Genomic DNA, 26,601 nt, shown 5'->3' with positions numbered 1-26,601 from the left:
TGTGACCTGTGGACATTGCTTTGGTGAATGTCCTTTGGCCTGATGCTCTGAGTGGGTTTTCTGCAGGGCCTGCTAGGTGGCCCTCGGCATCCAGAAGCTTCTTGGTAGCATACGCTCAGGAAGCTTCCAGCAGACATTCGAAGACCCCTCCAAGTTGGTTAGTTGGACACACAGGTGTGCGGATTTTCAGGACGTGGAAGGGAATGGGCTGGAGAGGCAGGGCTCCCTGACTCTGAAGCACCGAGACCAGAAGTTCTCCCATGGGAGAGAGAAGAGTTAGCCCCAAGGACTTCATTGCCCCTGAAGCATCCACCCTGTAAGTTAAGCAAGGGGCCTGGAGGGAGCGCAGGTCAGGCCAGAGCAGGGGAACCCAGAACTCCAAGTAAGGCCGCCCCGCGTCCCGGACACCCATCCTCTGGAAGGAGCCCTCAAGTCTGGTGTCCTTCTGACACAACCCCAAAGCCCTCCTGACCGGGAGGACTCTGCTTCTCAGCCTCAGCCCAGTCCCCGCGTGGGGACTTAAAGGTGGCGGCTCCTGTTGATTTCTCTGAGACACACGTGGCTCATTCCTTCACATCTTCGTGAGAAGTTTTTTCACTCAGCAAACGCTTCCTGTATATATACATCCACATGCACTCCCATTGGATTCTCGGAAGCTTATAAGCCAAGCAGCTGGGCCTAGCTTGCCTGGGAGGAAACAGAGGCCCCAGAGGCAGGTGGCTGGAGGCCACGCAGCTGGTCAGGTGCAGACCAGACTTTGTACCTGGGCTGGATGACCTCCAGGGGCCCAGGCTTCTCTCCCGCTCCTGCATTGTCTGCTGCTGGGTCTCATGGTGGTGGCAGAAATCCCCCCCTCCTGGGTGGCCACCATGTTCAGCACTGGCAGGAGGGAGGGAGGGGGATTGCCGATTGAAACAGGTTGCATGTTCTGCAGGGCAGTGGTTTTCAAACATGCTTTTGGCAGTGTAACCCATTCCCCAAATGGTACCTTCTGCCGAAGTCCAACATAGAAAACAGATCAAATGGAGCGACTGAGTCAAGTGAGGAGGGACTGGGTCCCCTGCCCACTTGGTTGCACTCACCCTGCACAGAGGACCTGAGTCTCCTCTGAGGCCTCTAGGCCTCCGTGAATCCTGTTCGCAAACCACTGGCCATGGGAGGCTGAACTTTCAATGAGTGTCTGCTCCTGTTTTCTCATCTCACCTCATTTTCTGCGTCTTTTTTCAGGGCGACATGGGCTTGCCCGGGCTCACTGGGAATCCAGGACCCCTTGGACGAAAGGTACACCTTGGTGTTGATGCTTTGCTTTGCCGAGTGGGTTTCCTAGCAAGTGGGGTCTTCAGGCAAGAGTGCTGTGTGCTGCCCACTTGTCCGCCTGCCTCTCCCCAGCTCTGGCCCAGATCCTCAGCAGTGGGCTGGTGGCCAGAGGGGAGAGAGGTTTCTGAGGCTCTGTGCTTACCCAGGGGCGTGGAGCACCTTGGCTTGGAGCAGGTCCCCCCACCATGGTTAGTGAGATGTGACAAGAAGTGACGCTGGTTTGCTGTCCTTCCTCTTGCAGCCCAGCTGCTCCAGGGAGGTCCTGAGGGTGCTCCTGGTGGTGGAAGGAATACTGTCAGAGCCAGGAGCCCCCATAGGTTCAGCTCCACCTGCCATGAGCTGAGGGCCTGGGACCTGCACAGCCCCTGTCTGAGCCTCAGCCTCCTTCTACCTGGAGTGACCATGACCTGCCCCCTCCCCCGTCCCTGATCTTCCTGGGGCTGTAAACCGGGAGTGAGATCTGGAGCCTGGGAGTTGAGAAAGTGGGCTCTGGGGTCAGCTGCATCTGGGCTCTGCTCCCTGCTCCACCATTTGCTCGCTGTGACCTGGAGCAAGTCAGCAACCTCTCTGGGTCTCATCTCATCCCTCCCATATACTGCAGGGAAATCCCTGTAGAGCCTGAGAGTTCTCTGTGCATTTTGAGCTGTTCTCATCCGCCCCCACCCCATCACTGCTTCAGTCAGGCAGGGAGTGTTAGCTCTCCAACAGCCTTTGGAGGAGGAGCTGTCATTTTCCTAGGTGGTGGGTTTCTGGCTGGCTGTGCCCCTGAATTCCTCTCCAGCTTTGCAGCTAGGGTATCCCATCCTTCAGACTCAACTCTACTTGTGCCCCCTCCAGGAAGCCCTTCAAGAACCCAGCTTTTGGCTCGAGAGCCTCTACGCTGCTCGAGGACCCATAGTCCATCTAAACGGCTTTCTTTTCGGCCCCCAGACCAGCCCCGCCAACCAGGACATGCAAAACTGGTTTGTCGCTCTTCCCACAGAGCCTCGCTCAGGGCCTGTGTGTAGTAGGGAGGACAGTGCAGAGTCAGGGTCAGCTGCTATTTTTGCAGGAAAATCCCCCATTGCAGACGGGTTTTCACTCCGTAGATCAGCCTAGGGCCGCGGCTTGAGCGTCCATGCTGGCTCCCAGCTGTAACCACAGCTGCCCTCTTCCTTGGCCATCTGGTTCTCATTCGGGCAGCCGTGGCATCTCCTGGCTCCATCTTGTCCGTGCTCTTGAGGGTCCCCGTGGCGCAGGTGGACATGGAACATCACTGCCCCCCTGGACCCCTTCTCCAACCTCCTTGGCCAGAACGGGTCTTGCTGCAGATCTGAAGAAGCCAGACCCAGACAGGAGTGCGTGGCTGTCTGTGAGCTGGGGAAACGTGGTCTCTTCTGGCTCAGAGAACGCAGAGGGACTCCCTCTCCCCGCTCACTTCCTCTCTGGGCTCCAGCACTTTCTGATGGATGAGGTGTGAGTGGAAAAGTCTTCTTCCAGTCCTGGCTCATAAAGCAGCCAGTGGTGGTCTCGCTTGGCACGGGAGTAGGAATCTAGCAGAGGAGGCGGGAGATGGAAAACCAGACTGGATTGGCTCCTGCCTGGGGTTCTCGCCTTCCTGCTCTTAGCAGATGTCCAGGGAGGCCCAGAGTCCCCAGCCTAGGGGAACCAGCTCACCTGAGCAGGGAGAGACATCTTTTCTAAATTAAGGAAGAGTCTCTGTGTGGTAGGAAAACGATTTGGCAAAGCCATTTCCACCGAGTCCCTCTGGCCCCGGTCTAGGCAAACACAGAGGAGCTTGGTCTGGCTGGCCAGTGTCACCTGCTCACAGTGGGTGGTGGGCAGATCATGGGGCCGCTCAGATCTCAAGGCAGGGACCCCTGACCGGTGGTGAGGGTCAGGGAGGCAGACCAATGGGCTGGGCAACCTCAGCTGGAACCATCCCCGTTTGTCAGTAGTCTCTCCTCCCCCAAGCATCTTCGGTAACAACAGTAGCCATTTTGCACTGATCCTGTTGGGTGGTTTGCCTGCATCATCTTATGTGGGGAGCCTTGAGCGAGAAAGAACATCAGTGGCTGAGAGGTGAGGTCAGCGTGTCCTTTGCTCATCAGCACACTGGATTTTGGTGTCACCTCATAGTGACGCCAGTAGCCCTATTCATTCATTTCTTCAACAGAACGAATTGATTGTCTTTTGTGTGTCCGGAAGTGTGCAGGCCTCTGAGCTGAATGATGAGACAAAAACCCCTGATCCTCAGAGGTTGCAACCTTGTGGAAGGAAGGAGGCAACAAAAATGGTAAAAACACGAGATATGTTAGAAGATGAAAAAGGCCATTGAGAAAAGTAGGCAGGAAAAAAGGAACTTTGAGTTGGGAGTTTCTCATATTGACTAGTGTGACAGAAAGGCTGACTGTTCCTCATCATATCTCTTCCTCATAATAGCCTCCAGCAGTTAAGCAGTATTACGCCCGTTTCACAGCTGAGAAAACTAAGGCCCAAATAGGTCTCATTCGTTCATTCACTCTTCCAGTCATTGCGCAAAGATGTTCCTATGTACCTGGCCCTGTACTGACACAGGTGTTACATGCCAGTGAGCTCACTGGGGGCTTTCAGAGATTGAAGTCCACAGCCCTGGTTCCCAGCCCCTCTGAGTGTGAGAACCAGTGGGGGAGTTTGTCCTCCACCTCCACAGGGTTCCAGTTCAGCTGGTCTAAGCGGACTAGAGCACTAGATTGTCACGGGCAGCCCAGGCCGAGAGCCACTGGGTCAGTGGACACAGCTGCCAAGGTCTCTAAATGGCAGAGCTGGGATTTGAACTCAGGTCTTCTAACCTTCAGGCCCTTTCCCTTTCTACAATGCCGATGGAAACAGCTTCTTAAATAAGAGCCTCCTCACCCTCAATAACGGAGAAGGCAATGGCACCCCACTCCAGTACTCTTGCCTGGAAAATCCCATGGACGGACGAGCCTGGCAGGCTGCAGTCCGTGGGGTCGCGAAGAGTCGGACAGGACTAGGGACTCACACACACACCCTCCTGTAGCCCAGAAGGCTGCCAGAGCCCTGTTTGCTCCTTGGAAGGGCAGAATCCTGTGCTGTCCCTAGTCTAATCCCCCTGCCTTCTCTCCTATAGAGCAGCGCTACTCAACTGCCTCCTGGGAACAATTCACAGTGGAGGCATTTTTGGTCATTACCCCCGGGAGCGGGCGCTTCTAGCTTTGAATGAGTAGACAGCAGAGATGCTGTTACAGATCTTGTCATGCATGGCACACACACCCCACCCACAGCAAAGACTGATCCAGCCCCCAGCGTCAGTGGTGCCAAGACCAAGGAATTCTGCTGCATAGAAACCCTCGAAGCATCCAACCCTGTGTGCCCTGGGCCTTCCTGCCTCCCCGTGTTTGCTTATGCTGGGCTCTCCCCTCCCTCCTCATCTTCATGGATCAGTCTCTCGATTCTACCCTCACATGCCATCTTTTCCAAGAGTATCTGCCCAGCACCTCCAGGCGGAATTCGTATCTCCCTTCTCACACCAGCCCGTTTTCTCAGCCTCTTTGGGACTCTGCATTTTCTGGCTAGCGGGCAACTCGTTGATATTCTTGGCATAGTTGTCAGACTAGAGCAAGTTCACAGAGGAGGGCCTCTTCTTCTGTGTTTCCTCGTGCGGGGCTCAGCACAGTGCTGGACCCGGACATCTGCTCTTTCACCCCACGCCTCCCTGCCTGCTCTGCCCATGGCAGAAATAACTAGTTGCTCTTTCTTGCCAAGCCTAATTCAGCCTCAGACTCTTTCTTAACACATTGCTCCAGGTAGACATGACTGATGGAATAAAGTTGGTACCCAAGTTGGAACTTCCTCTTGGCTCCCTCCTGCCACCCTGCCCATGAGCCCTCCCTCTGCCTTCTGCGTTGGCCACTGTCTGAGAATCTATAGTAAAATGGGCAGGCAGAGGGGGTCACCTGGGGGTGTATTGGGGGTGTGTGTAATTGACAAATCTTAAGGCAATCTCCTGCCTTTCTGCAGAACTGCCAGTTCTATCTGGACATAGCATCCCCAGTTCCATGTAGCACCCCCAGTTCCATGCAGTGCCCCTACTGAGGACCTCCTTGGATTCCCCCTGTTGCTGAGCTGTTCTGATCTTCTGGTGCCCATACCCACTCTGTTTTTTTTTTTTTTCTTTTAAAGAAAATTTATTTATTTAAAAAAATTATTTATTTTAAATGGCTCTACTGGTCACATTGTTGTGGCATGTGGGATCTTCAGTTGTGGCATGTGGGATCTAGTTCCCCAACCCAGGGTTGAATCCGGGCCCCCTGTTTTGGGAGCACAGAGTCTTAGCCACCAGACCACCAGGGAAGCCCCTCCAGCTCCATTTCTGCACTCCACTGACCCTCTGCTCTCCTTCAAGCCTCAGCTTACACCACCACCTCCTCTGCTTGGCTGTCTGTGCTCTCCCAGCAGTCAGTACTACTTAGTTCCGCTTCGTATGTGCTTAATATCCTATTCTAGAAGGTAGAGAGCAAGTTTGCTTTGTTTACCTGTGCATTTTCAGTGCTAAGATAGAGTCTGCCCTGTTGGTGGGGCTCCGCAAAACTTGGAATGAAGGAGTAACCAGATGAATGAAGGATTCGCACAGAAACTCTACGTTCCTGCTCTGACCTGTCTCAGGTACCCACTGAGCAGATCTCAGCATCAGATGCCTGACTGTACTGTGCTTTTGGACAAGCCACGCATCATATTGCAGAATCTTACAGAATCCTATTATTTTGGGGCCAACAGGATGCTTTGAGAGGTCAGCTAGGGAAACTGAGGTTCAGAGAGGATCAGGAACTTGGCGGGTCTGGTGTTGTGACTCACTCTGCCTCTTGGCAGATGTTTCTTCCAACTGACCCTTTCTGTTGACTGGGGCTCTCCGTCCTGCCGGCCGCCCAGTGTGGCCTGGGGGCTGCCAGGGTGGTAGAGAAGTTTAGCGGGAAGCCTCATGGAATGCTGAGCGGGTCTGGTGAGCTTTATTCTACTGCGAGAGAAGCTGGGGCCTCTTGCAGGCTGAGGTGGAGCCTTCGAGATCAGCGTGCGAGAGGCGATCAGCTGAGAGGTCTAGGCTGGTTCTCAGGACCCCCAGGCAGGGACAGGACCCCCCTCCCCTCCCTGCCCAAAGCCCAAATAGCATCCCAGCCGACAGGGAGACTGTCTGCAGTAACAGTGAGGTGATGTCTGGTTTTTACTTGTGCATTGTAAGCAATGATTAATCTGGCTCCGAAACCAAAATATAGCCCAAGTTCTATTATAAACATGGGTCCTGTGGAGACCCGCCTGCCGAGCAGCCAGAGGCCCCTTGCAGATTTCTGTGGTCCCTGGAACTCCCCTGAAGCCTCTGCTCTCCTCTCGTCCCCATCAGGCAGCCATCACCCATGGGGAAATCACTGCCCATGGGTCCACCTTGCGGTCAATGCCCGCCCCGTAATTGCTGGGGCCCTGGAGAAGGTAATGGTTTAGATTCTTCCAAGACCTGGGGCCCTGTCATTTGAAGCTATTTGACTGGCCCCAGCTTGGTAAACACTGTTAAGGTGCTTTCCAGGGAGCGTAGGAACCCCCATCCCCACCCCAACCCCATGTCTCTGCTGTGTTCAATCTCAGCTGCTCCCAGTCCTCTAAGAGAAACGGGTTCGTGGCAGTGTTCAAGGCCCTTCAGGGCCCATGGTTTGGAAAAGACCTAGGAACTGTGGCCTTCTGGACAAAGCCCAGCCCAGTGGGTCTGGAGTCGTGGGGAACTGTCTGGGCTTGGCCGTAACCTGCTAACTAGTCTTCGGCGAGTGCCTTTAACCTCTCTGAGCCTCGGTTTCTCATTGTATCCAATGAAGGAGGCTGTGAAACTGATGGCTTAGGTCCCGTCCAACTCAGACAGTGGGTTCATGATGCTACAGTGTGATCCACAAGCTCAGACCTGGGGAGGCGAGTCTGTAAGAGAGTCTTTCCCTTGGTATCCCTGTGACTCTTGCAGGTGGGCTGGGGTCTCAACAGTTAGGACATAGGACTTTGCAGCCTGCTGTGTGGCCTCTTTACCTCACTGAGCCTCAGTTTCCTCATCCGGCAAGTGGGCCTGGTAATTCCTGCCTCTCAGGGATGATAGCAGGTTGTTGATGAACTGATGTATCTAGGCCTTAGTGCGGGGCCAGGCATAGAGTGAGTCACTGTCCATGTCCCCGATGGTCATTTGCTTCCTTTTCACTGCATCCTGAAAAGAAGATTTACTTGAAATCTCCTCCTGGGATTTCACTGGCAAGTCTGCCAAAGGTTTCTAGCTTCTTTGTGACTGCAGACGAAGCCAAAGGAGCATGTGGTACTCAGGGCTCCCTGGATCCCTCTCTCGCTTCTCCTGGGATTCTTGCTCCATTATCGCACTGGCTGCATTATGGCAGCAGTGCATTATGCATTATATAATGCATATATGCGTTATGCTGCATTGAGGCAGCAGAAGATGGCAGAGAGAGGCTCAGAGAAGGCAGTCGCCTGGACTGAGTCACACAGCTTAGAGCTCGGGGCTCCACTCAGCTCTTCGTGGGAAAAGGCTTTGCTTGTTTTTCCTCATCTGCAGCCTTCAAGTGGAGAAAGGATGATGGTCATGCATCCTGTCCATGACACATCCCTGCTCACAACCCTCCTGTGCTTTCCTGCCATCTTTCCACCTGGCATGCTCTGGTTTCCTGCTTCCTCTCTGACCATCTCGTCACTCTGCCCCTCACCGCTCACTCATTCTGCTCCAGTCCCAGGGGGCTCATTCTTTCTTGAGAGCAATCTCAAGCCTCAGGGCTTCTGCCCCTATTGTTCCCTCTGCCTGGAAAGCCTTTCCCCAGAGAGCCAGCCCTGTGTCTAGCTCCCCTGCCTGCTTACCCGCGGTCACCACCCTGCCCAACGTGGGCCGCTCTGTCCTCTGCTCACGTTTCTCCACAGCACTAGTCGTTGCCACACATGATCCCTTTTTTAGATTTTCAGTGATGATAAAAAACACATCACGTACATTTTCCACCTGAACCCTGTTTGTGTGTGCAGTTCAGTGTTGGGTATGTTCACATTGTCATGCAATCGATCGCCAGAACTTTTTCGTCTTGCAAGACTGAAACTCTACCCCCATGTAAGCAAATCCTTGAGACATTATGTTTTATATTTATTTGTTGTTATATCTACTTAATTAGACTGTAAATTCTGTTAAGGCAAAGGATCTTGTCTTCTTGTTCACCCAGTGCCTAGAATGGGGCTGGATCTTGAAAGAACAGCAAATGTTTGTTGAATGAATGAATGTAATATAAAGATCATGCTACTAACAGCAGCTAGCCTTTATGGGGCTTTTGAATTCAATGTGGTGCTAAGTGCTTCACACATTATATCATGCAGTCTGCAACGCCAACCCCTTAGAACCCCCTTTTGCAAGATGAAACCAGGACTCAGGGAGGTGGTCCCAGGTCCTCCAGCCAGTAGGGAAGCAGGATAGGGATCCAGATTAATCTGAAACAAGAGATCTTAACCACTCTGCATGCTGGCTGCTGGCTGTGGCCTCTGCCTCAGTTTGCCCATTGGGGAAGAATGGCATGCTGGAGGAATCTCACCCAGCCATGTTGCATCAATCACATGGGCCCCAGTTCTGAGATGCAATCACAACGCTGAGCAGTCTCGAGGCGTGAGTAGGTGCAGAAGGAATGCTCGTAAACTCCCCAAACCTCTTGGATCAGAGCGATGCTGTTTATAATTAAAGAGTGCCGCTTTCTGGGGGTCTGCGGGGGTGCCAAATGTGTGTGCCTGTGGGTGTTTGTGGATGTGCATAAACTGTACATGCCCAGGGGGGCTGTGAAGCTCTCCGCGTGGCCTCTGGTGTCAGAAAGACCCAGTGGTGAGCTTGAGCCGCTGCTCCTTAGTAGTGGGATTCTGGACAAGTGACTTCTATTCATCGAGACTCGGTTTTCTGTAGGATGGAGATGATATAAACAACAGTGGGTAGAGGGGGTTCACAGACATCATGTGTGTGTGTGTGTGTGTGTGTGTGTGTAGTCTAGAGTCTCATTTATCACCAGCCTGGGGGAGCCCTAGGGCTTCTACCTGCAATGCAGGAGACCCAGGTTCGATCCCTGGGTCTGGAAGATCCCCTGGAGAAGGGAATGGCTACCCACTCCAGTATTCTTGTCTGGAGAAATCCATGGACAGAGGAGCCTGGTGGGCTACGGTCCATGGGGTTGCAACAAGTCAGACATGAATGAGTGACTCACACGCTGGGGGAGCCCTAGAACTCCTGAGTTCCAGAACACCAGGGCTGAAGAGTACTCGGAGTTCTGACTCCCTTGTCTGACAACCAGAGAAAGGCATCAACCCCTCCAGGGTCGCACAGGAAGTCAGAGACGGTCTGGACCCAGCCCAGGGCTCCCTGTGAGGGGGCATCTAATGGAGATAACCCCGTCTCCACCACACTGTCTGAAACGGAAGCCCCTGCTCCGTCTTGTTTCATAACAGCCCTAAGCTTAGGGAAGTTTGCAGTCTGGGGTTTCCCTGCAAAGAGCTCCTTACACTCATGAAATCGTCCAAGTGGCTGCACCCAGTACCACCTGAAGACACACACTCGTTTTGATTCTCTTGACCTGGAGACCTGGCCTTGGACCATGGGAATTAGACCATGGGGACAGGACGCATGGTTGGTACTGAAATGTCACCAGAGTCTTTCTCAGTTAATCTAGTGGCCTCTTTCCCCCTGGAATAGTGGCTGGAATCACTGGGAAGGAGGGTAGCTATTTGGGGGTCACACAATCGGTCAATAGGTGTGAGATCTTTTCTGATAGGGGGTCAATGAGAAGGTTCTGACAAAAAATTCCCAGCAGACTTTAAGGCCCTCATCAGTCCACCCATCACTTAGACATCCCTCCAGCCCTGCTTCGGATGTTCTTACCTTCTCTCTGGGTTTGGAAAGAAGGGTAGTGATAGCAGCATCAGTCTCTCCCAGTTGCCATATCCTAATTCAGCTCACAAGTCCTGCCCAAGGAAGGATCAATCCCTACTGTCTTCTGGTCTAAGAACCATTGATGACAGAGAGGAAACTGCAGGATGCCTGATGTACATATCTCCACTCGGAGAGCGGTTCTCAAACGCGTGCTGCCATGCGTCCCTGCCAAAGTGCCTGCAGCGCTGCAAAGGCAGGCGGGAAGGCTGGGCCTCTGTGATCCCTGGACCCAGACGTGTCCTCCTAGGCTCAAGTGGTTTCTTTCCCTCCGCAGGGACAGAAGGGTTATCCTGGACCGACGGGGCACCCCGGAGAACAGGTGAGGGCTGCAGCCTCAGCCCCGCCCTCCTCGTCCTCCCTTGCTCCAGTCCCCCTGCCTGCCCTTGGCCTCCACCCCACCCTGCCTGGTTCCACGAGTAAGCTCCAGAGCCAGGAGGCTCTGCCTCCCATCCCACTGGGGCCCCCACCCGACCCCACCTCTCCCCCAGCCACATCTGCCTGAAAGGGCTGGAGTCCACGCCGGCCCAGAGCTGGCATGAGCCGCTGGACTCTGGTTAGAGCCATGAATAGCTGGCCTGTTCCGGGCGATGTTAGGGGATATTATACACGCCGCCACGGGGTTTGCAGGAATTTTGGCTGCCCTGGCCCAAGTCAAACATCAGCCGCTGCCAGCGTGGGAGAGCCCAGCCAGGCCCCCTCAGCGCTTTATTCCTGGGCTGCAAGGACAGGGGGTTTTGTCCCTCCGAGCTGGTCGGACCGGTTTCTCAAAAGGGTGGGCTGGAGGGAGAGGGTGGGTTAGCGGGGGCACCCAGCAGGCTGACGGCCTCCCTTCCCTCCACTTTCGTCTCACATTCCTGCCCTTCTCTTTGTCCATTGTAAACCCCGGCCCCCCACCGCCCCCCAGACCTGGAGCTGGGCAGGGTCTCCCCTTTCATTATGCTTCTCTTGTTCCTTTGCAGGGGCAGCCGGGACCCGAGGGTAGCCCAGGGGCCAAAGGTTACCCTGGCAGGCAGGTGCAGTATATGGCTTCTGGAAGCTCTGTGGCCGCGGTGGTGTGGAGCTGGCCACGGGTGCCCCCAGGCAGAGGGAGGCGGTGGGCTGGGGGCCCAGGAGCTACACCTGCCAGGGGGGCCCTGAAGGAAAGGGCTGTTCAGGGGGCCGTGCTGAGGAGCCTTCTCTGAAGGCAGCAGGACAAGGATGCTCAGGAGGACACAGAAGGAAGCGTAGCTCTGGGGTGTGGGGGCGTGGCTCCAGAAGCTCTTCCCAGCCGCCTGCTTGGCCCTGGGGTAGCTGGGGGCTCAGTTTGAAGACCAGGAGTGTAACCCCACTCCTGTCATACAGAGGAACAGCTGAAGCCAAAGGAGACAGGACTTGGCCTGGGTTGTTGGCAGTAGCTAGAACGTCTCCATATGTCCTTGCCCTTCTGTCTTTTGTGTTTCAGGGGCTGCCTGGACCCATAGGAGACCCTGGGCCCAAAGGCAGCCGGGTAAGTGAGACTTGGCAAGTGCCACCTGCCTGGGGCCCCGGGTGGGCATTTCTTGTCCCTCCAGTGGGCCTGGTGGGCGATCGGGGCTGTAAAGCCTGCAGTGTCTCCTGGGGGAGCTGGGGCCTCGGTCCTCCTGCCTGAGTGCTCCCGAGAGCAGAGGGGCAGCAGGATGGCTACATGGTGGGGAACCCTGGGGCCAGCTTGGTGCCCATGGCCAGGCAGCTGGGCAGCATAGGTCTGCTGAGGGCTTGGCCACAGTCCAGCTGCTATAATCACACATTTGCTTGCTGTGTCTCCCAGCAAGTCCAATCAGTAGGGAACCAAAGCTGGGACCACTTTGTCTGTCCCTGGAATCCTCTGAGGCCTCACTCTTGCACCTAGCTGAGGGCTGGGGTATCACCCTTTAGGGAGGGCAGTGCTGACCAATGGGCGAATGCTGTCCAGGCCTGGAGGCTGATGGAGCATCTCCTCTGCCCCTCCTTCACAGCCCCTGAAACAAACCCTGAGTAGCCAGCAGTCTGTTTGCCCATCTTTCCAGTGGGAGGGGTGTCCGTTCCTACTCCTGGCATGGTTAGGGGGATGCTAGGAATTTGGGAGCAAATACTGCTGAAGGGGCTCCCAGGTGGGTTGTGGGGCAATGGAGAAGGTTCTGGGTGAATTGAATGGGGGTAAAATGGAATTTAGAAGACTAAAGAAGCAATCTGGTGGAATCCTGTCTTCTATATACAAGGAAACTGGGCTCATGGTGGGGCCCCAGTTCCCACAGCTTGCCTAAGGTGGGGCTGGAATTGAGGACCCAGGTATTTGGAGGGCTGCGCTGCCTGCCTCTCAAAGAATGCTCAGCAAGTGGGTCACACAGTCCTTGGTCAGGCCAGGTCAGGTCAGGTATGACGTGTCCTTCAAGCCCAGCCAAAGCTATTTATGGCTGCAGTCTCAGCCTGAATCCCTGGTCCTGATGGGCGGATGTTAGGAGAGCGGCTGGGAGGTGGGAAAGTTCCCCGGGATGTGTTGATGATGTCATTGATGATGATGATGATGGTGATGGGGGCGGGGCAGTGATAGACAGGGGCTGAGGAGGCTCCTGTCTTAGGAGCTGGGTCTCCCCCTCCTTCCCTTTATCCAACTGGTCCCATGAGCTTTGGCCCCAGAGGGGCCTCCTGAACCAAGGGAGAAGGGCTTCCTGGTTCAGCCCCAGGTCTCTGATCTACCAGGAGCACTGGAGGAGTGAGGCAGGCTAATGACATCTGGGGCTGCTTGCCGTTTGCCTTGCTGTGGCATTTAGAGGCCACACGTGGGGGGATTGCTGGTCTGACCCTGGCACACCCCTTTTCAGGGTCACAGGTCCCTGAGCAGCCTCGGTGAGCCAGGGCCTCTCAGGCTGCCTGCCCAATCCTGCCATCAGTGGCCTTATGTTTATGAAGTAGGCAGAGCACAGACTTGGGGTCAGGGCAGGTGGTTTGGAGACCTACCCTGCCATTACCCAGCTGTGGGAGCTTGGGCACATCTCTGGACCTCTCTGAGCCCATCACCGCCAATCTGGGATATAAGCCCTGCTAGGAAGGATCAGTAAACATCATTGGTTAAGATGATGCTGAGAAGGGGGCCCCCGCACCTCTTCTAGGGACGGAGAAATGCTTGTGAGCCTGTACTGGTTGCTTTTTTATGGGAGGCAGAGTAGCAAAGTGGTTAGAGCGGCCCAGGCCCTGGGAGTCGGATGACCTCAATTCAAATACCACATTCTGCTACGTTCCAGCTGTGTGACTCTGGGCAAGTCACTTAGCCTCTCTGGGCCTAAATGATCTCACCTCTACAGGAGGCTGACTAATAATTCCTACCTCCTAAGGGTGTGGAGAGGGCACAGTAGATGCCTGAAATTCCTGCAGCGCATGGAGAAGTGGGTCTGGCACATACTTTGTGCTCAGTAAATGTTAGCTTATGTTGTTCTGTCGCCCAGTCGTGTCTGACTCTGTGACCCCGTGGACTGTAGCACACGAGGCTTCCGTGTCCTCCACCATCGCCCTGAGTCTGCTCAAACTCAAGGCCATTCAATCAGTGAAGTCATTTTACAAACATCTAGAGAGTACAGATAGTGATAGGAACCATGGGCTAGGTCCCTGCTCTGGAGAAGTTCCTGGGCTAATGAGGCCATGAAACGTGGACACAGATAATGAAGATACAGAAAAGGAAGCGGTAAATCTATTAAGTGGGGTACAAATAGGGGCTTCCTTGGTGGCTCAGTGGTTAAGAATCCACCTGCAATGCAGGAGTCACGAGAGATGCAGGTTCAGTCCCTGGGTCGGAAAGACTTTCTGGAGGAGGAAACGGCAACCCACTCTAGTATTCTTGCCTGGAGAATCTCATGGACAGAGGAGCCTGGTGGGCTGCAGTCCTTGGGGTCGCAAAGAGTCAGACATGACACTGAAGCAACTTAGCACAAATGCAGGGGGTATAAATAGGGGGCCGGGGAGAGGGGAGGAGGTTGCTTCTGGTTGGAGGCATCAGGGATGCTAGCCAGAGGAGAGCACCTCTGAGCTGGGCTTGAAAGCATTGGTTCTGCAGTCGTGGGGGTGGGAAGGGCATGCCTGGTGGAGGGCATGGAGTGGATAGAGGCTGGAGGGCAGACGAACCAGACTCCACCCCTGTCTCGCTGTGCTGCTTTCTCTCCAGAGCCTGGGTCTTCTTTGTTCAGTGAGGAGGAGGATGGGCCATCTGCAGGGTCCTTGGGCGGGCTGGATGCAGCGGCACACATGCTTGGCAGGATGCCAGCATGCCGGGGTGGCAGTGGCTGTCACTGCCGGCCACACTCAGGCGGTCCAGGGTGATGCGAGCCCCACGTGCACAGCCTTGGAGGCCTAGGAGGGAGCCGCGAGTGCCCCCCCCCCCAGCCTCCCTGGGAGGGTGGGTAGGGCTTGCTGCCACCCCGGCATCTAACCCGGCAGAGAGCTTCCTTCCAGCAGGTCCAGGAGCCCCCGGCATGGGGCGGGCCTTCCCCTGCGAGCGCCCGTGCCCTTCCCTGGCGTGAGGGTATGTGCCTTTGGACTACATCGTGGAAGCCAGCACCATGCAGTCCATGGGCATATACACTTGCCTCAAGGCCTATGTCATCGTGGAACCACTGGAGCCGCCGCCGCTGCCTGCGAGGAAGAGGACCTGGGCGCAGAGTGCAGCTAGAGGGGGCCAGGCCGGGCCGGGCAAGCCATGCCCCGCCAGCCAGCCCTTCTGACCTCCCCTCTGCTCTTTGCCTAGGGCTACATTGGACTCCCGGGGCTCTTCGGCCTGCCAGGGTCCGATGGCGAGCGAGTGAGTATGCCTTCTCTGTTTATCTCTCACCTACCTCACCACCCTCTGCCACAGGCCAGCCTGGAAAAGTTCTAGAATCCCTCCTGGAGGAGGTGCCCCTGAGTTAAACAGTCCACTAAGGGGTGAAATCGAGGCAGACGCCTTCCAGACACAGAGAACAGCATGTGCAAAGTCAGGGACAGAAGCTTACCTGGCGAGTTTGACAGCACGGAGCTCTGAGTGCAAGGCAGGAATGCGGACAGGAGACGGGCTGGAGGGGGCCCCTGGGCACAGCTCTACGGCCCCCAGGAACTGGGATTAGGAGAGGGACTGTTCCGAGAGCATGAGGAGCTCCTGAAAGGCTTTCGGCAAACGAAAAGTGGGCTTATTTTGTATTTCCAATCAATATGGCCCATGGACCAGATCCACCAGGCACTAGTTATGTGAACCTTTCCTGAACACACTGCCCTCATTTGTGTATATGTGTCCAGGGCTGCTGGAGTTCCCAGAACAGAGGTGGTGTGCCCCACCTGCCTCTGGACCGGCTCTGTCCCCTCTCCACCTGAGCCTACATTTGGGGACTCAACTGTAATCTCATCAATAAGCTGGGGAATAAGAATCACAGGGAAACAGCGGGAGCATGTATTGAGTATCTGCTGAATACCAGAGTCCTGGGTGCTTTCCTTAGGGATCTCCCCAGCTCAGGTCCTTGCAGGCCCTCACTCTGAGGACCTGCATTTAAGGACCATCCGTCCGACGTGCCCATCACTGGCGCCTGTTGTGTTTGTGGACGCCAGGCCTACTGTGACTTTCTCTTGTGGGTGGAAGAGAGGCGGGTTTGGAGCAACGCTGTCAGTCTCCTGCTGGAATCCTGTGCTGATCTCTTCCCTGTTTCCTTCTGCAGGGCCTGCCTGGCGTTCCTGGCAAGAGGGGCAAGATGGGTAGGCCGGTAAAGATTTTCCGTGTCTATTACGCAGATTCTATGGGTGAACCTGACCTCCCACTGGCCATGTGGCCCCGTCCACCCATGGCCTGGGCGTTCTTTGCTTCTCTCTGCTCTTCTGCTTTGAGTGTGTGGGCAGGCCCGGGGGGCTGTCTGGGCCTCGTGTCCTGCTGCCGGAACACTTCAGTGGCTGCTGCACGGCTGGGGCTGGGGGCTCCTGAGGACTCTGGGCCCTTCTGGGATGGAGCTTCTCAGCGCATCCAACAATTGTCCTGCAAGGCGGTTCTGTGTCGGGGGGCTTCTGTTGTCTGGGTCATGAATGCCATGCTGGGGGACCTTGTCTAGACCTTGTCTGTGCTTCTCTGTCTGAGAACACTCAGTCTCTGTATTGTCCTGATGTTACCTGTTTTACTCCCGCACACACAAGGCCAGAGGACCCTGGGGTGTTGGGCAGGCCCACCGGAGATGTGACCACGAGAAGGGCTCAGCAGGAACCCCAGTTCACCAGCTCTGACCCTGATTGTCCATTGTAGATGGAAATGATTTCTCCCTTTATTGGAGCATCTGTGGGGCAGGAAGAAAAAGCCAAGGCCCAGAGAGCTCAAGTAACTTGCCCACAGTTTGACAACAAGAGCCAGGACACTAATTCGGTTTTTGTCCAGGGCCTCTGACCTCAGCGTTGGCTCAAGTTCACTAGTTGGCAATAACGCTGTGGAAGTGGAGTCCTAGAATCTTCGCTTGGGGGAAAGTCATTCATTCCAACAATCTCATTTTTCACAAGGGGAGACTGAGGCTCTGAGAGGCGGGGTGATATGTCCAGGGTCTCGTTGTCAGGTCGAAGGAGACCCAGGATTGTAACTGAAGCATCTTTCTTTCAGGCCCGGCCCCTGCTGGTGGCTTAAGATTCTCTGCTGCTGCCCCGCAGGTTAACTCCTGGGCTTGGAACCATCTTCAGCTCTGGGTCTGGGCCTCCCTTTGTTTGTGGTTGATGGAGAAGGGATAGTGGGGGTGGTTAGAAGGTGAGAGGCAGCTGCGAGGGAGACAGGAACACTCAGGGTGGCCAGAAAGGGGGTTGACTGTGATTCTGGTGTTGACATGCGTGTCCATGACGCCTTACCTCTTGTAGTATAGGGATCTGGACCCTCTGGGGGCCAAGTTGAGAGGTTCAGAGAAAAGCAACATCCAGGTCCTGACCTTATGGAATTAACAGAAGGGATACCTCACCCTCAGACCTAGAACAGTCCTTTGTGCCTGACAGCTAATTGTTGTTCAGTCACTTAGTCCTGTTTTGCGACCCCATGGACTGCAGCACATCAGGCTTCCCTGTCCTTCACCATCTCCCTGAGTTTATTCAAACCCATGTCCATTGAGTCAGTGTTTCCATCAAATCATCTCATCCTCTGTCGTCCCCTTCTCCTCCTGCCTTCAATCTTTCCCAGCATCAGGGTCTTCTCCAATGAGTTGGCTCTTCACATCAGGTAGCCAAGTATTGGAGTTTCAGCTTCAGCATCAGTCCTTCCAGTGAATATTCAGGGTTGATTTTCCTTTAGGATTGACTGGTTTCATCTCCTTGCAGTGCAAGGGACTCTCAAGAGTCTTTTTCAAGGCCACAGTTTGAAAGCATCAATTCTTCGGTGCTCAGCCTTCTTTATGGTCCAGCCTCACATGCATACATGACTACTGGAAAAGCCATAGCTTTGACTATATGGACCTTTGTCAGCAAAGTGATGTCCCTGCTTTTTAATATGCTGTCTAGCTTTGTCATAGCTTTTCTTCCATGGAGCGAGCATCTTTTAATTTTGTGGCTGCTGTGGGGAAGAGCATTCCAGGTTGAGGGACGAGCAGGTGCAAAGGCCCTGGGGCAGGAGTACTACTGGGTCTGAACTGCAGTTTTCTCATCTGAAAAATGGGGATAATAGCTTCTAGCTCATAGGGTCATTGTGCTTGTCACAGAATAAAAACTCATAGATAGTAGCAGTCATTGTTTCTATTTTTAGTTTTGTGGCTGACTGAGGATTCCTCTGGGCTGTGTGAATTTAAGCCAATGGCCTTACCTCTCTGGGTCTGTTTTCCCAAAGTTTCAGTCACAGAGTGGGAGCAGTTGGCTCAGGTAGAATGTCTCAGTGCAGCCCTGGAAATCACCTGCCAAGGCAGGAGACACAGGAGACATGGGTTCAATCCCTGGGTCAGGAGAGCCCCTGGAGTTGGAAATGGCCACTCAATCCAGTATTCTTGCCTGGAAAATTCCATGGACAGAGGAGCCTGGTGGGCTACAGTCTATGGGGTCGCAAAGAGTCGGATACAACTACGTGACCAAGCACGCATTCCCGGACCCTGCTACCTGCCTGGCATTTGAACCACTACATGTGGTTCTCATATTGATTCACTGAGTTATGATTGATTATCTATTTTCCAGGCAAGGAAACCATGGCTTCAAAGCCATGTACCCAGAGACCCTCTGAGGCCTTGCCACGCTTCAACCCCTGTAACAGACAACTCATTTCTGTCCCTTCACTCCACGTCTTTGTGCCTTTAACTCCCTAAGATTCCACCCTGCCCCCCATAATAGGTGTTCCCTGGCACTGGGGTGTCAGGCGAGGAACCACCGCCACTCCACCAAGGAGCCCTATGGCCGTACAATACCCCAGAGGGCCGTGAAAGTCTGCTTGACTCTGGTCCAGTCATCTTGGCCAGCACGTGGGCAGGGTCTGCCTCGGAATGATTTAATGTGTATGGAATAGACTTTATATCCCTGAGTCCTTTGGGCTTTGCGTGTGCCTTTGCCTGGCCTCCCAGTCTGCTGTGCCCTTGGCCCTCACACTCCTCGCCTGGTCTTTAGGGCCATCCCCTGGTTACGTGCTCCTAAGCCCCTGATCTGCCTGATGGGAGCTGGGGGCTCCTTCTGTGAATGGATTTTCCTCTGGTCAAAAGCTTGGGGCCAGATGATTTCTAGGCACTTATTACCAAGAGGAAATGTCAGGAGAATGAGCTGAATCCCTTCATGCCAGATCGCAGCTGGCCTCATTTCTGGCAGGGCTGGTGATGATTTTGCTGTGGTCCGTTTCTCTCCAGCAAGCAAAACCTCAGGCCCATGCATACGGCCTGCTCAGCATCAGGAGGCTGTGTGGGAGTCTTCTGCGGATGGGAGCTGTGAAACACAGCAGAGGTCAGAGCACATCAGAGCTGCAGGAACCCTAGTGATGACCTGGCCCCACCTCTAGGTCAGACGTATAAGTAGACATAGCTCAGAGAGGCCAGTAAACTCACCCGAGGTCACACAGCACATGGGTGGCAGAATCCGGACTTGAACCCAGGACCCTTGCCTGCTCAGGCAGAGTGCTCTCCACGTCACCCCTCTCCTCTCTGTGCTCCCCCTTCAGCCTCCAAAGGAAAGCTTGCTCCACAGCTTTCATCTCACATCGCCTGCTAGAAAGAGAAATGTGCTGTGGTTTCCGGAGGAGGGGTCCAGATATAAGATGTTACAAGCTTGGCTGGAGTCAAAGAGGTTTCTGCTGGCCTGTTAGAGGCACGACGCAGTGACATGGCTGGGGACAGAGCCATGCCTTGCAGAATCTCATGGGGCCTAGGAAGACGCCATATTGCATCCTCTTGTCCTGCGCTTTGTGGCCTCACTGTCAAGCCCGCTGGAATGCCTGGCAAGGCCAGCCCCTGCTCACAGCTTCTCTCATGGCTTCTGGCCAGACCTGCCAGGACTGGTCTTGTGTAGCGAGTCAGGCGGGCAGACCCTGAAGCTTAGAGCTGGAAAGGTCCAGCCTTGGCTCCGGTTCCCTCCGTGTGTGGCTTAGGGACACTTGGGACTCGTCCAAGGCCACATGCCTGTCTGGGGCAGGACAGGGCTTCTCACATAGTTCAGTTTTGGCTTCAAGCTCTTTCTCAGCCCGAGGGCAGCAGGGAGCAGAGTGTTTTCCAAATGGAGAAACTGAGGACAAAACAGATGAAGGTTCTAAGCGCTGGTGATGCTGTGAGCTGGGGGTGTGATCCCTAGGGTCCAAAACTGGAACTGAAACTGTCTCCAGGGCTGTTGGCAACCCTGGGATTCTGCTGAGCACTCTCCCTTCCTCCCTCCTCCTTCCTCCCCGTGGTGACTCCTTGTGGGGGGATTCCCTCCCAGCTGGATATCAGAAGGTAGGGTGAAGACATGCTCAGCGTGAGAAAAGGGTGCAGGGATCTTCAGGAGTCTTCCCCTGTTGGAGCACTCGGAGGGCACGCATCTCCTGGAAAAGAATACAGGCTGTTGTCAATGTATTAGGAAGGATACAGATCAAACCTGTGCAGGATCTTCTCAACTTTAGAGACTGTAAACCCTGTAAAGAGGGCTCCAAGTTTCTTCTGCAGGCTTCTCCTCGAGGTTATTATGAATTCCCCTGTTAGCACCTAACCAGCGTGTGATGTCGTTGTAGAGTCTTTCGGAAACTAAGGCCTAATGTTACCAGAGGCGGGATTGCAAACATCTCACTTCTTCCTTAGCACAGGGGAAGCTGGGCAGGTGAGTTGTCAGGTGGGTGGGGCAGGACTGACCATCTCGCCAGCCAGAGAGCTGTGTCTTCAAGATGTAGCAGAGCTTCTGATCCTGGAGACTGCAGGCATCCCTGCCCTGACATCTCAGCTTCTGGAGCAGGCCGTCGGTGTAGACACTGGCTGGAGGGAGGGGGCGGAGAAGATGGCCCTCAGAGGCCTCCTCAGCCCCTGGCATCCGGCCACAGATGTGGTTATGAGAACCGTCCCTGTTTGGGCGTCTGTTCCTCTGAATTGCTGTAGCCAGGAGAGAATGTGGTCTCGCCCTGGATCCTGGTTCTGTCTCCTCCTGGGCCTTGTTCTGCTCCAAGTACGAGGCATTCAGTTCCCCAGGGGGTACTGACCTGGGGAAGTGGAGAAACCACGTGGCTGGGGCCCAGCAGGGCGCCGAGCTCATTCCTTGGGCCTCGGGCCAGCTTGCTGTAGCCGGGAGCTCGAGCCTGCGGAGCTCCCGCCATCGGCCGCCGGGCTGTTAGTGCACGCTGTGCACGGGTGGGCGCGGCCAGACAGGCAGAAGCAAGCAGGGTGGAAGCAGTGGTACGCGTCCAGCTCCACCGCCACCTCTCTGGGATCCCTTGGATCAAGAGTCAGGGCCCTGGGCAAGTGTCGGAACTGGGATGTGTTGCTCAGTGGTGGAGGGGTACAGCAAGCTAGCGAGGTGAGGGGGCCTTGGGCAGGTTCTGGGCCTCAGTTTCCCCACTGACGAATGAGGTGCTGAATGCCAAGAACAGCTAGGGTCTTTCCATCTTAGACCATCTGTGATTATTCCAGTTGCAGATCTGGATGCCAATTCCAGCTCTTTTAAAGCCCTGTCTTTTTTCTGATTGTTCTGTGCCTAATCATTCAGTTGTGTCCGACTCTTTGTGACCCCATGGTCTGTAGGCCAGGCTCCTCTGTCCATGGGATTCTCCAGGCAAGAATCCTGGACTGGGTTGTCATGCCCTCCTCCAGGACATCTTCCCAACCCAGGGATCAAACCCAGGTCTCCCACATTGCAGGCAGATTCTTTACCATCTGAGCCACCAGGAAGACCTTTTTTGGATTACTGTTCTTAATTACCCTAAATTTCTAGGTCATCTGCTTGGCTCTGAAGAAAGGGAGAAAAGGTGGATACGGGGCTGGCTATTGAGGCCGCTGAGCACATCGGATAAACCAGAATCAGTCCTGAGCCTCAGCAATGCCATTCCCTCTTACACATTAGCCTAGGGCTCTCATGCGCCCTTGAGAGGCCACAGGCTTGCTCTAGCCATTCTGTGTACTCACTGTTCATTCATAGCCAAGAGAATGGTCTCTGGAGTCAGACTGCCTGAGTTCAGATCCCAGTTCTGCTATTCCATAGCTGTGTGACTTCAGACAAGTTCCCTAATATCCTTGGACCTCAGTTTCCTCATCTCAAAAATGGGGCCAATAATAGGCCCTCTGTCATGGGGCTGTTTCTGTTGTTGCTGTCATCCCACCATCATCAGCCACTGGCTCTCCTCAGGCTGCATTTTGTCCACATAAGTGTCTCTCTTTGGGTTTTCGACCATTGATTCTGATGGTCTCGTCTTGGCTTAAGCCTCAGAGAGGTGCCCTGGCATCGCTGCTGCCTCCACGTGCCGGCAGGGACTTGCCGTCCATCCAGCATCTTGGCTCAAACTCTCAGGACCCCGATTGTACAGCAGAGAAAACCGAGGCTTGGAGAGGCCCGCGCGTGGTGGAGGGCTGGCATCCTGTTGCTTTAGTTCTAAAGCCTCATGGGGTAAGCTGGCCTGGCAACTGGGTCTGAGAGGAGTCCCGGGGCCAGCCTAGCATGGCCCTGACTGCAGACCCATGGGTTTGAACCTGTCTGGTGGCTTCTGTGTGTGAACACGTTGGGCATCTCAGCCAGGATTGATGCCCAGGGAGTACAGTCACGCTGTCTTGTCTTCCTGAGGTGATGGGGCTGGTGGCGGGGTCCAGGGGCACTCCTGCTCCTCCCTTCCAGGCTTTATCTAAGGGGTGGGCCAAGCCGCAGGGTTCTCAGATCACACCCCCAGCCTGAGAGGACAGTGGGTCAGGTGAGGGCCTGCCTGTAGTCACACAGCCCACCTGGGGGTGAGCCCAGGTCAGTCTCCAGGCTGTCTCCAGAGCCTGGATCTGGAGAGCACAGCATGGACTCCCCAAACCCTGCCTCGTGAAGCCAGCCAGGTGTCCGGCTAGACAGCATCCCACCTTGTCGCCTGACGGATTGTCCTTCTGTCTCGCCAAGCCCCCAGCCGCATGCTCCACGGTCAGAGGCGGTGGCTCAGATGCCTTCAGAAGCCTCTCCTGCCCACTACTCGCCCAGCTGATCTCTCTTGCCCCAGGACAGGAGAGGGCTCTCTACCTTATAGCATGCCCAAGCGGGGCTGGGTTGGAATTTGCCAGGGGGGGACCCTAAGGATGTGGGAAGAGGCATCTTAGATAGGGTCAGATGTAGCCCCATGAAACCTTGATCTGGAGGGGCATGCTCATGTGTGCACGCACACACACACGCACACACACACGTGCACACGCACGCACGCGCCTACCTTTACCGCTCTCTAAAATCAGTCAGGCACACATTTGAGCAGCTTCTGCATGCCAGGATGTGCTCATACTCAGATCATGCAAACATGGCAGAGTTCAGAGAGGTGGGACCTGGGCTCAGCTCTGCCACAGACTTTCTTTTTGTCTTTGCTGAGGTGACATTTCTCTCTCTGAACCTCAATTTCCCTTTCTGTTAAATGGGACCAATAACCTTCCCTTCAAGGGCGAATGTCAAAGGCACGTAAAGTTTTGCATGCAGAGTCGCTGGCTTGGCCCAGATCTCTTTAATGTGTCCTCATTTCCTCCTTTGGGTGTCAGAATGAAGCCACACCTCCTACAGGGTCCATATCAACGCCTTCCCTTCTGGTCCACTAGGGTTTCCTGGCAGAGGAGGGATTTGAGGGGAATAGTATTCTGGGCAGGGCGAGACAAAGGCCTAGATGCGCACACACTTCAAGGTCTCTTTGCTCAGCCAGTATAGACTTTGTAATTGGCTTGGGTTTTGTTTTCATCTTTGGTCTTTTTAGTTTAATCTACTTTCTGGATTCCCCCGGTGGCTTCAGAAACCAGAAATAAATTATCCTCCGTGAAGAATCTTGACTGTTTGAACAGCTCAGGCCTCCTCTTGGTCAGAGAAACATGTGCTTTGTTTTTTTTTATTAAATTTCCCTGGAAAAACAGTGATTTGAATTCAAGGAGAGGAGAACAGGTTTCCCTGAATTCCAAGCTCAGGGACTTTCTCTTCCTTTTGAAGTAGAATGGAGTTATGCCCCCCTCCTCGGCTCCAAGAAGCTTCTCCACAGCTGATGTTTTTCCAGCTGCCTGTCTCCCCAGAGAGCGTGGAGAAGGGGTCAGGGCGGGGGCGAGAGGGCCAGACCTGCCCGCGCCGGGCCGCCTGTTCCTCTTGGCTGCCGAAACTCACCTGTGGTCGTGCTGCCTGTATTCCCTATCTGTGTGACTCTGTGACCTTGACACCTGCCCTTTCAGAGCCTCACTTTCTTCATCTGTAAAATGAGGGTCGTGACTCCAGAGGGTAGCTTTTAAAGAGCACATCACAGAAATCGCAGAAGGTCTGGACTGGGAAATGCTGCAGAAGCCTCTCCTGCTTGGACCAGTGGGGAAACTGAGGCTCACTCAGGGGGAAGGCATGACTCAAAACTCTCAGCAAGTCAGTGACTGGTGCAGGCCTAGACCTACCTGACCCCCCACTCCATCCGGACCGGGTCTCAGCCTGGTGATAGTTCAGTTGCTAAGTCATACACGACTGCATGGTCTGTAGCCTGCCAGGCTCCTCTGTCCATGGAATTTCCAGGCAAGAGTACTAGAGTGGCTGGCCGTTTCCTTCTCCAGGGGATCTTCCCGATCCAGAGATCAAACTTGGGTCTCCTGCATTGTAGGTGGATTCTTTCCTGAGCCACCAGGGAAGTCTCAGCTTGGGGTTTGGCCCTTACGTGCCAGGGAGCTGGGTGCTCTTTTCTGACACTCAGGAAACATGAAAAGAAGGCTCCCCGGCCATGGGCTTCTGTACAGTAGCCAGTCCTTGGGAAGTTCTTTAGTGGGGGCCGACAGGGGAAGGATGTTTGTTGAGGGCTCAAGGTGACTCAGGACTCCAGAGCCTGCCCAGGTCCTGGAACCAGCGAGTGAGACTGCATGGACGTGTCCTGTGTCCCCTCGGGGTCTGGATCCAAGCCGCCCGCAGGTATACACACTAATCTGCAGATGTTTGCTCTCTCTCCTACCCTCAGGGGTTTCCTGGAGACTTTGGGGAAAGAGGCCCTCCAGGACTGGATGGAAACCCTGTAAGTATTTCACATCTTTTTTTGGGAACAGGAAAGAGATTAAGAACAAGCACACAGCAGGTTTTAGGACCCTAAGCTTTTAGGTCACCCAGCCGGGTCACCCACGAGCTGGGTGCTCCTGGGTGGACTGCATGATTTTCCTGAATTCCTGGCTTCTGTCTACTATGGATGGCCTTTGAGCCACCCCACCCCACTCCAGGAGAGTCCTCCAGCCCACTGAGCCCCAGGTCCCAAAGCCCTAGGCTTTGTTCCATCCTCAAGGAGTCAGGAAGGTTCGTGGGTCACTTCCTGCTGGGGAATCCAGGGCCACTACCATGTTATAAAGTCTGAGAAATGTTTATGGGACGGCAGCGGCCTGGGGGAGCAGATGGTTTGCAGGCCCTGTATGGAGGGAAGAGCTGAGTTCTAAAGAAAATCTCCAGCACAGGCATGTTTATAGAGTTTGTAAATAATTGAGGGCCGTCAGGGAGCCAGGTCAGCCTGCCCTGGGGAGCCGAGCCCGCCTCTCCCTTGCCGTCCTAGACTCCAGCTCCAGTGGTGGGAAAGCATGCTCTCTGCCTGGAAGTGCAGATCATGTCCAGGGCTCTTTGGCACATCTGCCGTGTGCCCCCCCATCTGTCCTGGGGCTTCCCGCCTGCGCAGCTGTGCCTAGCCATGCCCTCGGCAGAGGTGGCTGCTAGATCCATAGTCAGCACCTGATATGTGCTTGTTTTAAATTCCACAAATGCTCCTGGAGCCTCACCCAGCTTGGGGCTGACTCCCGGGCTCCCCAGAGACCTGCAGCCCTGGCCTCAGAGCCAGATGGGTCTGGGTTCGGATCCTTCTGCACCCCTTGCCAGGCGTGGAAGCTTGGACAAATCAGTTGCCCTGTCTGGATCTCAGTTTCCTCATCTGTAAATGATGGGGATCTGACGCTAGTCTCCGAGAGGTGTTGCGGGAATGCAGTGAGGGAGGGCAGAGAGGTGCTGGGTTTTCACTGGACGGAGGGGTTGGGAAGAGTGGGTAATGATGGGGCCTGTTCCTGCCCTGGAGGAGCTCATGGCTGTCTCCCTAGTCCATTGCACGGGGTGAAGTGAGACACGTGGGATCAGAGAGGTCACAGGTGCTATGGAGGCGGGAGAATGAAGCAGAGAAGACTCCTGGGGAAGATGGCATTGGAATTGGCATGAGGAGAGAGGTGGTGGTGGGGCATTCCAGGTGGAGGAAAGAGCACTGGCAAGGGTCCGAAGTGGGAAACCAGAGTCTTTCCTTCAGTGTGCCAGTCACCGGATTAACCACTATTCATATAACAGGTGATGTCATCCTGGAAGCGTCCTTGGGGAGGGGATGACTCTGTACTCATGGTCCGGAGGAGGAGGAAGAGGACCTGATGACTGGTCCCGGCTCTGCCGCATAGTCGAGTGGCCTTGAACAAGTCCCTTCCCTTTCCCGAGTCTCAGACCCTTCGCTTTAAAGCCAAGGCTCCTCCTCACCTCCTGTTCCCCTTCTCAGTGGCTGTAGTGATGACGTCCCATCTGATCACACAGATGAAGGAAGACAACCCCCCAGGAGGATGTTGGTGGTTCATAATCACCATTTCTAGAGCTTCCTATTTTTATTCCCACTTTTGCGGTTTGAATTTGATCCAATCCCCTCTACCTGTCTTTTCTGGTGCAAACAATTGAAAGTCCATTTATAGAGATTTGGAAAACAAACTTGCCCATACATGGCCGTATCTCCTGACTCCCAGGCGAGAGCTTCCCAGCCTCTCAGAGGC

General features: G+C 54.7%; 1 protein-coding gene across 5 annotated transcripts in view; it reads left to right on the top strand.

Annotated features, from left to right (window-relative positions):
- The window catches only part of COL27A1 (collagen type XXVII alpha 1 chain), a 147,689-nt gene that overhangs the window by 35,516 nt on the left and 85,572 nt on the right, over positions 1–26,601 (top strand). For all 5 annotated transcript variants that reach the window (XM_070459243.1, XM_070459242.1, XM_070459240.1 and 2 more), the window contains 7 exons: positions 1,228–1,281; positions 10,548–10,592; positions 11,233–11,286; positions 11,715–11,759; positions 15,006–15,059; positions 15,943–15,987; positions 24,792–24,845. In XM_070459243.1, coding sequence (XP_070315344.1) covers positions 1,228–1,281; positions 10,548–10,592; positions 11,233–11,286; positions 11,715–11,759; positions 15,006–15,059; positions 15,943–15,987; positions 24,792–24,845 — 351 coding nt within the window. The remainder of the gene's footprint in view (positions 1–1,227; positions 1,282–10,547; positions 10,593–11,232; positions 11,287–11,714; positions 11,760–15,005; positions 15,060–15,942; positions 15,988–24,791; positions 24,846–26,601) is intronic.

This window comes from Odocoileus virginianus, chromosome 31, assembly GCF_023699985.2.
Source record: "Odocoileus virginianus isolate 20LAN1187 ecotype Illinois chromosome 31, Ovbor_1.2, whole genome shotgun sequence".
Classification (NCBI taxonomy): domain Eukaryota; kingdom Metazoa; phylum Chordata; class Mammalia; order Artiodactyla; family Cervidae; genus Odocoileus; species Odocoileus virginianus.
Note: the sequence above shows the minus strand (reverse complement) of the source record. Positions and strands in the feature narration are given on the sequence as shown.